Genomic DNA, 14,138 nt, shown 5'->3' with positions numbered 1-14,138 from the left:
CATTATCGTAGTGATTTTAGGCAGTAACAGTCAGAACAGTTAAAAAAATGTAACGGGAGAGCTAGGTTTGTGTCCTGTCATTCTTGGTCGTACATTCAGTTTTCAAAATCATCCATTGAGTCTTGTATTCTGGCAATGCAATGGATAAAGTCAACATGGGTTCAGAATGCATTGAAGGCTGCCACCATGACTAAAACATTCAGGGTGACTGCTTGGGGGTTCCGGACAAAGAGTCTGTGGCCTCGGCTCCGTGTGTTGCCCATGTTGGGCTTCTTGACGGCAGAACGGGGGCGCGCAGTTGTGCTTGTGTGTGTGGAGAGGCTGTAAAAGGACGTTGAAGATGTCCAGTCAAACAGCATTTGGTCCCCAGTTTCGTTAGCTCCCCCTCTTTCTTCTCCGTACATACTGGTCTCGACTAGTGCTGATTTCGCCTGGTAAGCAGAAGTAGCTGCAGTCCTTGCTGGAGGTCTTGGACGGTCGTGCCCTACATCTCTAGTATCGGCCCCAAATGGTAGTTCTGTGTATGATGCAAAGTGCCATTCCCCTCCTGGAGTTGCCAGATGAGCCTGTCCGCAGGTAGGCATCGTATAACAGGGGCAGCCCGAGACGGTGGCATGGGTCTGCTCTGCCCATCGTAGAAGTCTTGTTATATTCTCCTCCTCCTCGCAAGCCCATGGATTATCTCCAAGAGTTATCAGCTCTAGTCCAGTCAACCTGTCAAAGATCCCTTCGGGCAGCCAAGAGAAGCGGTTAGCATGCAAGTAGAACCGCTCCAACCGAGGCAGTCGATCCAGAGAGCCCGGCAGGATCTTCACCAGATAGTTATGGGACAAATCAATGGCCTCCAAGTTGTGTGGCATGTTGGTGGGCACAGTCCAAAACCGGTTCTTACTAAGGTTGAGAGCATGGAGACTCGGCAGCGTGTTGTTAATGAAAACCACCCTCTCCAGCTCATTGTCTGATAGATCCAAGACTCTTAGGTTCCAGTGGTAGGCTGTGTCATTTTTATCCAGGGAACGTAGGTGGTTCCCTGCCGTGCGGAGGTCCCACAGTGACCTTGGAAGGGCGGGAGGAAGATGTTCCAGTCGGTTAAAGGACAGGTCCAGAGTCCGCAGGTGGGCATAGTGGCTCAGCTGACTGTCCAGACCCCACAAGCTGACAGACAGAAGAAAGCAGTTTTAAATTTGAATTTCAACACAATTAATGCCACTGATTGCACTGCTCTTGATAAGTTGAATAAGACCTTTACAAGTTGACTATGTGATTTTCTAATGGAGCCCTTGGTTCAGCTTGGTTACGACCCCAATTACAAATCCCAACAGTAGCAGCTGCTGCTTACCTGTTGAAGGACAGGTTAAGGGAGCGGATGTTGTGCTGCAGGCCTGGGGGAAGTTTGGTGAGGCCCCGCGAGGAGCAGTCCACCACGCGGTGTCCCCGGCTACAGGAGCACATTGAGGGGCAGATGGATAGGACCCAGCCCCCCAGGAGCCCAGACAGGAGGAGGATGAGCACACAGGCCAGTGGAGCACAGCGGGGAGCCATAGTGAGGGATCTGAGAGGGTTTCAGAAGATGTCGGGGAAAGAGAATTGGATGTAAAAGGGTGGAAAGGTTGAACATGTGAGAGGAGGTGGAGAGAAAAATCTTGTTAAGTTTCTTGTTGATTGGACATAACTGAAGTGATGGGGATGAAAAGTGTGGTCCTGAATACATGCTAAATTCAAGGACCCAGGTGACTAGTCTGTAGCTTTTGCATGGAAATGCCAAGAAGGAAAAAAAAATATATATACTGTCTGTACCAGCGACTATTGACTACTAGATTCTAGTCAATAGTACTAGATCAATACAGTTTGTTGGGCCTATTCGGAACTTTCTTGTGCTTCTGCGTTGCTACGAGCATTGTTTACTTGATCTCCTGAGTTACTGTTTTACTTTTTTTTTTTACTGTGTTACTTTTTTTTAAATAATTGTTAATTATAATTCCATTGCTTCATCAATGGGTTTGGTTGATGTTCAAAACCATGGAGATTTGAATTGTTCTGGACCATTTAGCATGGTCGCGTTTGATTTCTGCCACATTCTTAAAAGACAGAGTGAACAACAACTTAAAGACTAGCTGTAAACAATATCCTCTACTGCAGGGTGTGATCTTGAATTTAATCAAAATTGGCTTTATGGTTAGTCTTACTTTTGGTATTTACAATCCTTTAGCCCGCGGCTATCATGATAAAGCATCCATCTCATATTAATACTAACAAATGGTCTGTAGCTACTACCTAGAGTTTAAATGTATTGCTATCATTTTATCAGCCATTTTATTGTTTTGGGAAAGCTGTTGTAAAATGGCCTGCATAGCAACATCAGCATTAATGGTGGATATTAGCTTGTATGGCTAAGGCCAAAACACTTGCCTCGCCTCCCCTCCCCTCACATTGGAACAGTTTAGGCACTGCCAATTTGCCCTGTGTTTGACTTGGATAAATAGCTTGGCTTGACTCTGATGCGGGTAACAACGGTCCCAGTCATTCTGTGGGGTTGCAAGCTTGAAGCCCTGCCAGTTGGGGCAAGGCAGCTCTGAAATACTGCAGTGAGAGACGTCCGGATTCACTTAGGTTTCATGTTGTTTCACACAGACTCACTGTCTCGCAAATGCCCAGGTACGAGGAATGCCATGGGATGAGTGGTTTGAGGCGAAAGTGTGTTTGTGTGTGTTTATGTGCCATCGCATGCTCAAAGATAATTGTGTAACGTGCCAACACCCCTTCATGCTTATGTGTGCAGCATTCCCGAAACTTCTTCTTCGGGTCACGGACATACCGTAGCACCGCGAGTGTTAACAGTAATTACAGATGTTTGCATGATGGTCACCGCAACCTCATTAACTGGTTCCAGGCACATGATATATATGAGGTGGGGTGGAGTGTTTTTCTTTTCATGAGCACTCGTAGCCTGTCAAAGACGAGTTGCTACTGCAGTTCATTGGGCTTATGTACTCCACAATCCGTCCGGGACATCAGGTCTGTGTGTGTGTGTGGTTGTGCCTGCATGTGCTCCCTTGCACGCCCTTCCAGTGTGTAAATCACTCACCTCATCCTCTCCGTTCTTTCAGTCTGTCATCTCCGTTTTTGCCTTCGGTGTCCTTCCTCCACACCTATTCCAGTGTTTTCGCCGTCTCGCTTTCTCTCCCACCTTCCTTTCTTTCCCTCTTGAGCAGCTGACTGGACAAAAGAGGTTATCAGGTCAAAATACTTCTCATGCCTCTTCTCTCCTTCAAACCTCGTCTGTTTTTTTCCCTCGTCTTTCCTCTGTTCTTTCTTTCTTATTATTCCTTCTGCACGGTTGCCCTCTTTTCCTCTCTCCTTCGCCTGATTTATTCCTCCTCCTCCTCCGTCTCTCTCTCTCTCTCTCTCTCTCTCTCTGGGTTTTGGGGGGCGTTGCGTCTGTTAGTTGTCCTCTCAGCCCTTCTCTTGCTGGCAGCAATGTCCTGACATGGTAGCGGGTCCCCCCGTTTCCCGTGCACTCCTCCTCTGTATTCTGCAGGCTCCTGATGCGCTCTGCAAGGGGCGACAGAACAGTCTGGTACAGCAGGAACGAATGGAGGAGGAGGAACACATGGAGGGATGCACAGAAGGAGAGGGAAAATTGCAGCACAGAGCAGTCCCTCTCTGCTGCTGAGGATAGAAGGGCGGGGGCTCAGGAGGAGAAGAGGGGAGGGGGTGGTGCTGACTCCAATCTTTTTATAATCAGTATCCGGGCACTCTCCTATGCAACTCGCTCCCACCCTCTCTCTCTCTCTGTCTGGCCCACCCCCTCAGGTTTAATTTAAAAAAATGGCTCTCTGTCTATCTCTCCACTCTTGTGCATAGTTGCACACAGTATTTGAAAGAAGCATTCTTCATCTAGTTCCCTAGCTATATACAGTAGAAAACAAAGCACCTTGAGTGCTTCGACTTCCTCTTTTTAATGGATACTTGTCTATTACACACTTCTTTTTTTTTTATATATGTTTTTTATCCCACGATTTTTGCAACCCATTTCTCTCACCCAGTGACTACCTAACCTGTAGTCCTGGTTTCCGCTCTCCCCCTGCCGTTTTTGTGTGAGGGCCTATGCCCAGGGAGACACGGGGAGAACATGCAAACTCACCACAGAGAGGCCCCATCGCCAACCCCACCTAGGGTGTGGGTGCTGATGACGCGGGTGGAGGAACACGCCCCCAGCGCCACAGCTTCCCCCGGCGGAAATCGAACCCAGGACCTTCCAACTGTGAGGTGCTAACCACTGCAGTATTACAAACTTCTCTTATTTTCATTCTTTCTTTCTTAGTTCTCAGTTTTAAGTCCCACTTAAAACCACACAAAAAGTGGCATCACATTCACTTTCTTTGTTTTTTTCTAAGCAGTTAAGACACGATCAGCTTTGCAGTTCATACTAGAATGGGTTATTTTTCTGGCTTAATACAAAGCACACACACAGAATGCAGAGTGCTGCCTGACAACTGAACTTAACTTGCATCTGGCACCTGCAGCGGTCGGCTGGTCTGGGTGCTGCAGTATCACATTGTTGTCACCTTATTTTGGTATCATTGTTGCACAGGGGCCATTTAATTGTTACTCTATCCTTGCAGAATGATGCGATTTAACCTCCAATTAAATGCGATCAGGTGATTTTTAGTGTATTAAAATGTTTTGTTTTACTTTTTAGCCCCTCTAGTCTAGTGTTGGGGGCGTTAAAGATGGTGTCGGTTGCTCAGTCCGTCCAGCACTCTACACCCAAACAAGACATTTTGAAAACTGCGGGTTGGATTTCCATGAAATATACCTTCATCCTCTGTGGAGAATGAACCCTACTGTGTTGGTGGATCGGATTTACTCTAGCACTTTATCAGGTTTTTTCTTTTGGAAAACAATTGCCACAAAAAATCTCCACTTTTACACAAGATATTTCAAAATGGGTAGATTGCCACAGTGCCTGCTGAGCACTTTCGTAGTCTTTGGAAGATGATGAACCCTAGGTGGGTCACCATGACCTCACCTCTAGTGCCACCCTCAGACCAAAATGACAACTTTGCACGCAGGGTGTCTCATCATCTAATAGGGAGATTGCAGGATGAACCTTCTCATTTTGGTGATCTTTTCTCTAGCCCTTCCTTCAGTGTTTGTACTTTATTTGACTTGTGCGTGCTCACACACTAAAACATTAGAAAGGAAGTGTGGAATTTGTTGTTTCAGCATTGTTTCACTGGCTTTGAATATCTTAAAAAAATCTCAAAATATTATGGCGATATAGAAATTGTCATCGTGCAACATAATGGAATCTTTTACGTTATCCTTAGTGGTTAGACCGGCATGGTCCTTACCAGGGATGGGACGATATGCGATATTATCGTTTATTGTGATAAAAACACTTTAATTCATTGTGATATCGTCCTCCATCATGCACTGGGATCAATTCACCTTTTATTTGCCAAGCTGCATATCCGGTACCACTTAAACCCTCTATAATTGGTAAAAAATTATAGATATACTTATAATATACGTACTTGATAGTCTTTTTTTCACTCTATCAAATGTCTTTGCCAAAAAATAGCCGATATACAAGCTCACAACGCATCGTGATGCGACGCGTTGTGAGCTTGTAGATTGATTTTGATTATCGCGATAATATCGTAAATCGCGATTTCTTTTGTCACAATAATTGTGATATGAAATTTTCATATCGTCCTATCCCTAGTCCTTACTGTAGAGGAGAACTTTTCCTGTCACAGCTTTACAAGGTCTACTATTTTTGGTAATGTGGTCCATTTCTGTACCTGTCAAGAAGCCCCCCGGCAGCTGTAATAAGAAGAACTTATCCGAGCTGAAAAGTGCTGAGCTGTGGGGTAGAGGCTGCCCTGCCCAGTGCCTTTTGCTTTATGATGACAGCACTAAGCAAGCGGGCCAGCAGCCGCTGCCCTCCCTGCTAGAATAATGTATAGCAGGGGTCTTTAATGTTTTCTGGCCAAGGACCCCTTAGTTGAGAGAGAGATGAAGCAGTGACCCCCACAACATTATCATAGGTTGCGTATATAGTTTCATTGTTTGATAGCACAATCGTCAGTGTATTTTGGATTCATGCCAGTTTTTGTTTTTGTGTGTTTAACCACTTGAACCGTCAATACTTAGTAAACCTGACCTTTCACTCTGTACTTAGTCTGCTCTTTTTCCCTTCTACACCAAAGCTCTTTGCCGAAAATAGCCGATCTACAAGCTTCCAAGGCGTAGTGAGCTTGTAGATCTGCTATTTTTGGCTAAAAGTTCTCTGAATATGGACACTAGGGTTCAAGTGGTTAATATAAAAATGAATCACTCAAAGATTTGAGGGTCAAAGGACCCCCTGTAGTAACTCTGACGAACCCCTAGGGGTCCCGGACCCCTGTTCAAGACCCATGATGTATAGTATGCTGTGTTAAATGGAATGTCAATGTTGAATGTATTGCATGCATGTTTTTAGTGGTGTATTGAAATTCATATGATTTACTAGATACAGCGCGTAGTTTGTGCGCCACGACTGACCGGCGTCAGTCACGATGCTTAAGTCTCGAAGTTGGCTTGTGGTAATGTAAATGTACTGTATTTATGACAACGGAACAATTTGCCATATCATTTTGTCTAATACGTTACACTATAGCTATGCACTTCATTTCAGTGAATGGGATGTACGTACATTGTACATTCCCAACATCAAAATGTAAAGTGGATTCACTGACTTTGGAATGCTATCATTGCAAGCACGCACGCACACAAGCGCACAGTGCCACACACACACACACACACACACACACACACACACACACACACACACACACACACACACACACACACACACACACACACACACACACACACACACACACACACACACACACACACACACCAAGCCAATCATGGCAGCCTCAGCAATGCCGGACTCAACAGTGCCTTTATATTGACAGTACCAATTGAGCATTTAAAGGAATAGTTCACCCCCAAAATGACCTCTTTCCTATCAATTGCTCACCCCATGAAGTTTTGTGTATATTTTTGTTTTGTTGCATTCCTAAGTAGGGATGGGACAATATGAAAATGTCATATCACGATTATTGTGACAAAAGAAGTCACGATTTACGATATTATCACGATAATCAAAATCCATTATCTTGGGGCAGAACATTTGCCAAAAAATAGCAGATCTACAAGCTCACAACGCGTCGCATCGCGAGCTTGTAGATTGGCTATTTTTTGGCAAAGACATTTGATAGAGAGTGAAAAAAGACTGTATCAAGTACGTATATTTTAAGTACCTTTTACCAATTATAGAGGGTTTAAGTGGTACCGGATATGCAGCTTTGCAAATAAAAGGTGAATTGATCCCAGTGCATGACAGAGGACGATATCACGATAAATGAAATCTCCACGATACGATAATCGTGAGTGTTTTTTATCCCGATAAACGATAATATCGGGTATCGTCCCATCCCTATTCCTAAGTCAATAATTTGGTGATAATAATAAAGACCCTACTGGATACATGAGGGTCTTCATTATTGGCTTAAGAATGCGACAAAACATTTCATTTTGTGAGTAATTGATAGGGGGGGGAAATCATTTTGGGCGTGAACTATCCATTTAAGATGTGTAAATGGATGTTTTACCAAGCAGCTTTTGGGTTTTGATGTTGACATTTGAGTTTGTTTGAATCTAAGGAAGCTGCACGTCACAAAGTGACATGCTTCTCATGAAAAGGAAACACGGTTGACTCTTTGTTTCCGAATTGGCAACTTCCTCAAATCAAGTGTGAAAACCAATGCCTGAGCTGTAAGAGGCGATGACCGAAATAGTTAAGTGTACTGTGTACTTTTACATTTTATTATAGTGCCAAATGACAGCAAGTTGTCTCAAGACATTTTACATTATAGAGCAGAAGGGTGGGTGTCCATCTGTCTTGACTGAGTCGGGGTGGAGAGAGACAAAGCGAGGGAGGGAGAGAGGGACACGCAAAGATGGACAACAATAATGCCAGCAACAACAACAATAGTAACTTTAATGACAATATTCACAATAACAATAGTAGTTATGGCAACAGTAATTGCTATGGGTGTGTTTATTAACATGTCAGATGTAATCCTGTGTGAAGTGATCATCTGGCTGGCATGTAGTCAAACGGAACTGAAATGAGCATAATTATTGTGTGAGCTCACTCAACCAGCTACTTCTCCTCCTCTACCCCCTCCTCCCTTTGTTTCTATCTGATGCAATATCAACGCAAGGACTTCTGAAATCTCTCTTCTTATCAAAGTCTTCTATCTCGAAACAGACAATTCTACACACAACCCATACACACACCGGGGTACATTTTCTCACACAGTAGCCACAGCAGTTTATGGAGGCTAGGGGCAGGCGGGCTGTATCTTTATGCCCAGGTATTGGTAATTGGAGTGTTAAGTGGTTGCCATGTGATATAGTGTGCAGAACTGCAAGGTTTAAAGGTGGGGCGGGTGTTTGTGGTTTTGCTGACACTTCCGGGTAAGCAGAGGATGCTTCACCACAAGCACAGGATAAGTTATGCCCCAGCGCCCTAGCAACAAGATCTGTGGAAGTACAATATTGCTGGGGCTCAACAACACCCAGAGGAGTTGTAGCTTACCTACACAGTCTTAGTCTGCATGAGCAGAGCCTGCATTGCTAGTAGGGCAGTCACGATTATGACATTTTACATGGCGATTAATTATCACTCAAATAATTGCGATTAACGATTAAATTGTGTTTTTGTCGTTGACAATTACATTTCTGTTTGGCTTTTAGGCTTTGAAGTTGCACATGGTAGATATGACACAAAACCTTAATATACAAAGAAATTACTGACATATTTGACAACTTTATACTTAAAAAAAAGAACATTGATAGTGGAAATAGCCGATCTACAAGTTCACAATGCGTCGCGATGAGACGTGTACAAGCTCACAAAGCATCGCGATGCGACGTGTTGTGAGCTTGTAGATCTGCTATTTCCACTATTTTTGCAAATGTTTGTAAATATGAACATTTTTCAACATGTACACGATTATGACGATTATGACAAAATAATCACGATTATGTCAAATAATGGCGATTAGACGATTATGTAATAATTGTGACAGCCCTAACTGTCAGTGATGTGGTTTCAGGTCTGCAGAGCTTATTTTCTGTAAAGGATGTTTGACATGGCTAATGGTGATGTCTGTATGGTTGCTATAGTGCCGGGCAGCTAGGATCTACACAGGGAGTTAGAGCACTGCAGCATTGCAGTTACTCACTTTCTAATGGTGTCAGGCCTGCCTCTCGGAGTCTCTCCCTCTTGTCTGCTTCTCATTCACTTCTAGTGTATCTGTTCCTCCTTGCTTGCATGCCCTTGTTTTCTTGCTAAATAATTGTGTCTTTGGAATGACCACACTTCCGGATGCTTTAGTCTTCTTTTACAAGCTTTATTTATTTACAGTATTGCACTGGTGAAATAAAATGTACATTAATCTCTTGAATAGATTGACCTTGTTCTCAGTAATACCCCTTTGCCTCCAAAACGAGCATATATACATGCAACTTAACCCTAACTTCTTTTTTTTTTTTCTTTTTTTTTTTACATGAGAGAGACATGTTCCCCAATCCTTATTGTCAGTAGATGAGTATGCCTCTTTGTTTTTCTTGTCTGGTGTCTGATGTTACACAGTCATGAACTGTGTTGAAATACAACAAACATGTACAGTAGTCTGCAGTAGGATGTGAAACTTTCAACTACTAATATTAGAAACGGCAGAATGAACGAATTGCTTGAACAGCTTTGACCACTGTTTCTTTTTTCAGGCATATGAATGCATTCAGAGTTCAGACACCGTCTCTATGCCAACAGTTAGATCAGGGGGCGGAGGGATTATTCACTTTACATTTTGTAAATGATTGTTGTTAGTTCTGGCCAGTCATCAATCCATTAAAAAAATACTGTCAATGTACTGTATTTACATTATCACACACACACACACACACACACACACACACACACACACACACACACACACACACACACACACACACACACATAGATCCCATAGTAGGCTGTCTTCAACATGTGTCCCGGAAACCAACCACTAACAACGGTTAAAAACCCCTGACTACTTAGGAGTTGTTTCTCCTGGCCAGGAATGAATGCTGATTATAACCGTCCCACTAAAGAAAAAAGTGAGATGTTGGTGTTTGTTAGTGGGGTTTTTCCAGGGGGAAAGGGGCTTAATAATTACATTTTTGCCTATTTGTAGCAACAAGTGTCGAGCGACGAGATTTGAGCATAAATACTGTCTGCTATTCGTCAGCTGCCTCACCAGAAAACATTCATGATCTTTCAAAAAATAAAATCTAAAATGGCAGATGTACATGGCTTTTACACTATTTTTTTGTGGTCAATTTAGGGCGGAGTTGTCTTTCAACGGGTCAAAGTTTTGACTAAACCATTTCAACTCATTACAAAATTCATAGTAGGTGTAACAAAATGATATAATTACTGTCCCTGTAAAAATGGAAATGATTTCAAGTCAAAGAACGAATGTCATTTTATGTGTCACTGTGTCCTCAATATTTGCTGTGGTGACATTCATACTGTAGGTATCGGTGTGCTACGGATTTTGGTTTCTCTGTTTGGACAAGGATGCACGTACGTGTTTCCTGTGTTTTGCTATGTGGAAACCAATGAAGGTTGATCTGGCGGAGTAACATTAACTGCTGAATCTGAGGCGGGCAGACTCGGGTTGGGCTGATCAAAGTTTGGCATTGGGCCATCATCCTGTGGTAATGGAGTGTTATCCCCTGTGGCATCGGGAGAAGCTGGGGGAGTTTTAGAGCGCTCTTCCCCAGAGTCGGCAACCTCTAAAGGTGCTTCAGCAGGAGTGGATGAGGATTCATTATTTGGAGATAATGCTTCTGGAGAGGGAGTTGCAGAATGCTCCTCGCCACGGTCAACGTCCACTACAGTTGTTTCAGCAGGTGGAGGTGTGGATGATGCTTCATTGGTTGGTGATGATCCTACTGGAGAGGGAGTTGCAGAATGCTCCTCTCCAAGGTCAACATCCACTAAAGGGGCCGCTGCAGGTAGAGGTGTGGACACTACAGGAGAGGGAGGTCTCTCTGTGGTGTGGCTCTCCTGACGCTGTGTCTCCGCTACAACAATCACAGCACTCCCGTTGCTTGCATGTGCCTCCTCTTCATCCTCCCCCCCTCGAAACGTAGTCCCTGGAGTGATTTCCTGTAACTCTTGCTCCATTTCCATTTCCTTGAGCAAGGACAGCCTCTTGGAGAGCCTCTGTGGCAGGAAACCGGACAGAGATATTCGATTGGATGACCTCCGTTCCACTTGGACGTTATTGTCCGATCCCCCGTCGAGAAATGGCGAAGGGCCGGCCCAGTCTGCCGTCTCTGTCTGCTGCTTTCGGAGTTTACGTTTCTTCAGATAGATCAGCAGAAAGCCAAACATCATGATCATCAGTGCCCCAGCTATCAGCACTGCCACTACTGTACCATGACTGTTCCCATTGGAATGTTCCCCTTGTGGCTTTTTCCCTCTTGGCTTTGGTGCTGGAGTACTCAATGTCTTCTTGGCCCTGATGGTGGGGTTGATTGGCTTCTTTGTTGGGGCCTTGGATGTTTTGGATATACTTTTGCGACTTGTCGAGTCATTTTCAGCAGGCCTGGCAGATGTCCCTTGGGTGGAAATATGGCTTGTAGGTTTTGGTCCTTCGGTAGATGGAGGAGTTGTGTTTGAGGTGGCATTGTCAGGACTCCCTGATGGACCGGTTAGATCTTTATCAGTAGGGGAGACAGTGTTGTCTGTACCTTTTGTTGGGGAGAAGCTGCTGGAGTATTTTGCTTGAGTAACTAAAGCTGGTGGTGTTGATGTTGAGACCATGTTCATGGACTGTATTCCAACCGTTGAGCTGTTAGTCTGAGACGAGGCGCGTGTGCTTGGAGTATGAGATGGTTGGATTTTCGTATTCTTTAATGCTCCAGGAGTGGCAGATATGGTTGTGGCCTGAACTGGACCTGAACTGACTTGGCCACCTAATGCCTGGCTTTCCTTTTTCTCTGAAGTATTTGCAGAAGACTTGTTTGGTTGTTTCGTTTGTCCATCTGTTGTTTGGCCTAACGCCAAGGCTCTCTTGGTCCTCAAACTCAAAAGACCTGCTGTTGACAATGATTTAGCCATGACTGTGATCTTTGCTGATAGGTAGCCGTGAGCCTGTGATGCGGCGGTGCGACGTTGTTGGTCCGTGTTTGAAAAAGGCTGTCTTGTTTCGCTCACCATTACCCCAGCAGTAGTCGAATCTATGACGTTAAGGGTCTGTGCAGGTGTCCCTGTGCCATGTAGTCTCTGTGGCAACAGCCACACACACATGACACACACCAAATGCAGTCCCTTCATGATTTTGTTCTCTTTTCTGTCTGGTTCCTGCTTTGTCTCGGTAGCTGAGGAAGAGAGCAAAATATAGTTTGTCATTTAATCATGATAAGGGATCTATAAACATGCTGTCTCATGAAGAAACGGTGCACAGGAGTTTCAGCATTTGGGCAATATTCTGAAACCTGATGCCAATCATCATTTCCTCAAAATGCAGCTACATGACAGTAGGCTAGGAATTGCATTGTTTAAGTTCCATGTGGGGTAGATTAGATTTAATGCATCACAATTGACATTATTTGATTTCTCCATAACATAAAGGTTGTGCACTTTTTTCACTACCCTTCGCAGGATGCTTATTTTGTTGACTTTGGATTATTGTGCCAAGGCGCTGAATTAAAGCAGGATATTGATGATAACGAGAAGGGATTGCATGCAATATTAGTCAGTAAACCAGAATCTGACCCAGGGTGTTGTAGCCATACAGCCAATGCACCAACTGGTTCTGTAATGGTATGCTCTGAAGTTCAATCATTTATTTTTCATCAAGAAATTAACCTTATATGCATAGCAGACCCACATAGGAGACAAAACAAGGATGTATTCCCCCCCTAATACTGAACTAACATTCAGTTGGAAGGATTAACGCAACTTTCCCTGTTTGGGTATTTAACAATCAACCCCACATGTACAAATATGCATTAACCCTCATGGAACTATTAAGATATTCTCAGCTAATTTTTGTAGAAGTCTTTTTATCGGCCACCTCGCCCCAGTGTCAGCTCTAGCCATTCTACATCTATTCAAGATAGTGTTATTCAGTGCCGTCCATCACCGCCCCAACCGCTGGTAAATTAATAAGGAAATCTAAATTCAAGAGGTTCATTTAAAATGTGACCAAGCATGTCCCTTTTTAGAAAAGAAAGACATCTGTTCCTGTGCATGCGACTGATAGAATAAATGTAGCAAAATAAATTGGCAGCATTTGGCTGATACAGTAAGTCGTTGGTAACTTCCTCACCTCGTGTTATTGTGTGTCTTAGCTTTATTGTAAAAAAATTAAATAAAAGCTTTATGGTTAAGAGAAAAGTACTTACCAAAACATGTACACAGCACAGTTGTGGTCTTACTCCGGAATTTGTGAAGTTACAAATAGTAATTCTTCAGTTGTCCGCTTCACGTTGAATTAAACCATTAACCAAGGAGGGAGAGTTGAGGGTTATTGCCTCATTTACAGGAAGTGTAAGTGTTCACACTTACATCTGAAGTAAGAATAGACCTCCCTGGGTGCCTTTTGAGCTATGACTCACTGTATGTTTTAAATTCAGAAGCGATCTGTTCCCTGTGAAAGTCTATACTAGTAGTATACACTAACAAACAGTATTCAGTAGACTTGTTGTGTTGTGGGCCACCACAGATATTTTAATTTGTTTAAAATTCACTATTATTTGAGCAATTTTATAAATCATACATAGTTGTTAAACTAAACATTAGACAGTCCATTAATACACTACATACTTTACCATTATATCCGCTGTGAAACTACAAACTGCTTCAAGAACTCAATCTACACCTTGATTGTGTCCAATGAATAAATGTTTCACGCGATTTACACAAATCCATGTTTACCATTGTGGCCTGATGGCATATTTTCTGCTAAACAGTAATTCCAGTTATTGAATACTTAATTACATTTGACCCGGCT

At 43.5% G+C, this 14,138-nt stretch overlaps 3 protein-coding genes across 4 annotated transcripts in view; 1 reads left to right on the top strand and 2 right to left on the bottom strand.

Moving 5' to 3' along the window:
• nf1a (neurofibromin 1a) overlaps positions 1-14,138 on the top strand; it is a 116,919-nt gene that overhangs the window by 64,452 nt on the left and 38,329 nt on the right. The window lies entirely within an intron of this gene.
• LOC308289398 (oligodendrocyte-myelin glycoprotein-like) lies at positions 162-5,024 on the bottom strand (the record flags this gene model as incomplete). Its single annotated transcript, XM_080731091.1, has 5 exons — positions 162-1,155; positions 1,340-1,552; positions 3,128-3,216; positions 3,488-3,669; positions 4,970-5,024. The coding sequence occupies 5 exons, from the start codon at positions 5,022-5,024 to the stop codon at positions 162-164; spliced, it is 1,533 nt and encodes a 510-aa protein (XP_080587217.1).
• Positions 9,969-13,594, bottom strand: evi2b (ecotropic viral integration site 2B). Its single transcript, XM_080732167.1, has 2 exons — positions 13,531-13,594; positions 9,969-12,501 (listed from the first exon to the last, which is right to left on the bottom strand). The coding sequence occupies exon 2, from the start codon at positions 12,455-12,457 to the stop codon at positions 10,718-10,720; it is 1,740 nt and encodes a 579-aa protein (XP_080588293.1). The 5' UTR covers positions 12,458-12,501; positions 13,531-13,594; the 3' UTR covers positions 9,969-10,717.

This window comes from Nannobrachium achirus, assembly GCF_963921795.1.
Source record: "Nannobrachium achirus genome assembly, chromosome: 8".
NCBI lineage: Eukaryota > Metazoa > Chordata > Actinopteri > Myctophiformes > Myctophidae > Nannobrachium > Nannobrachium achirus.
Note: the sequence above shows the minus strand (reverse complement) of the source record. Positions and strands in the feature narration are given on the sequence as shown.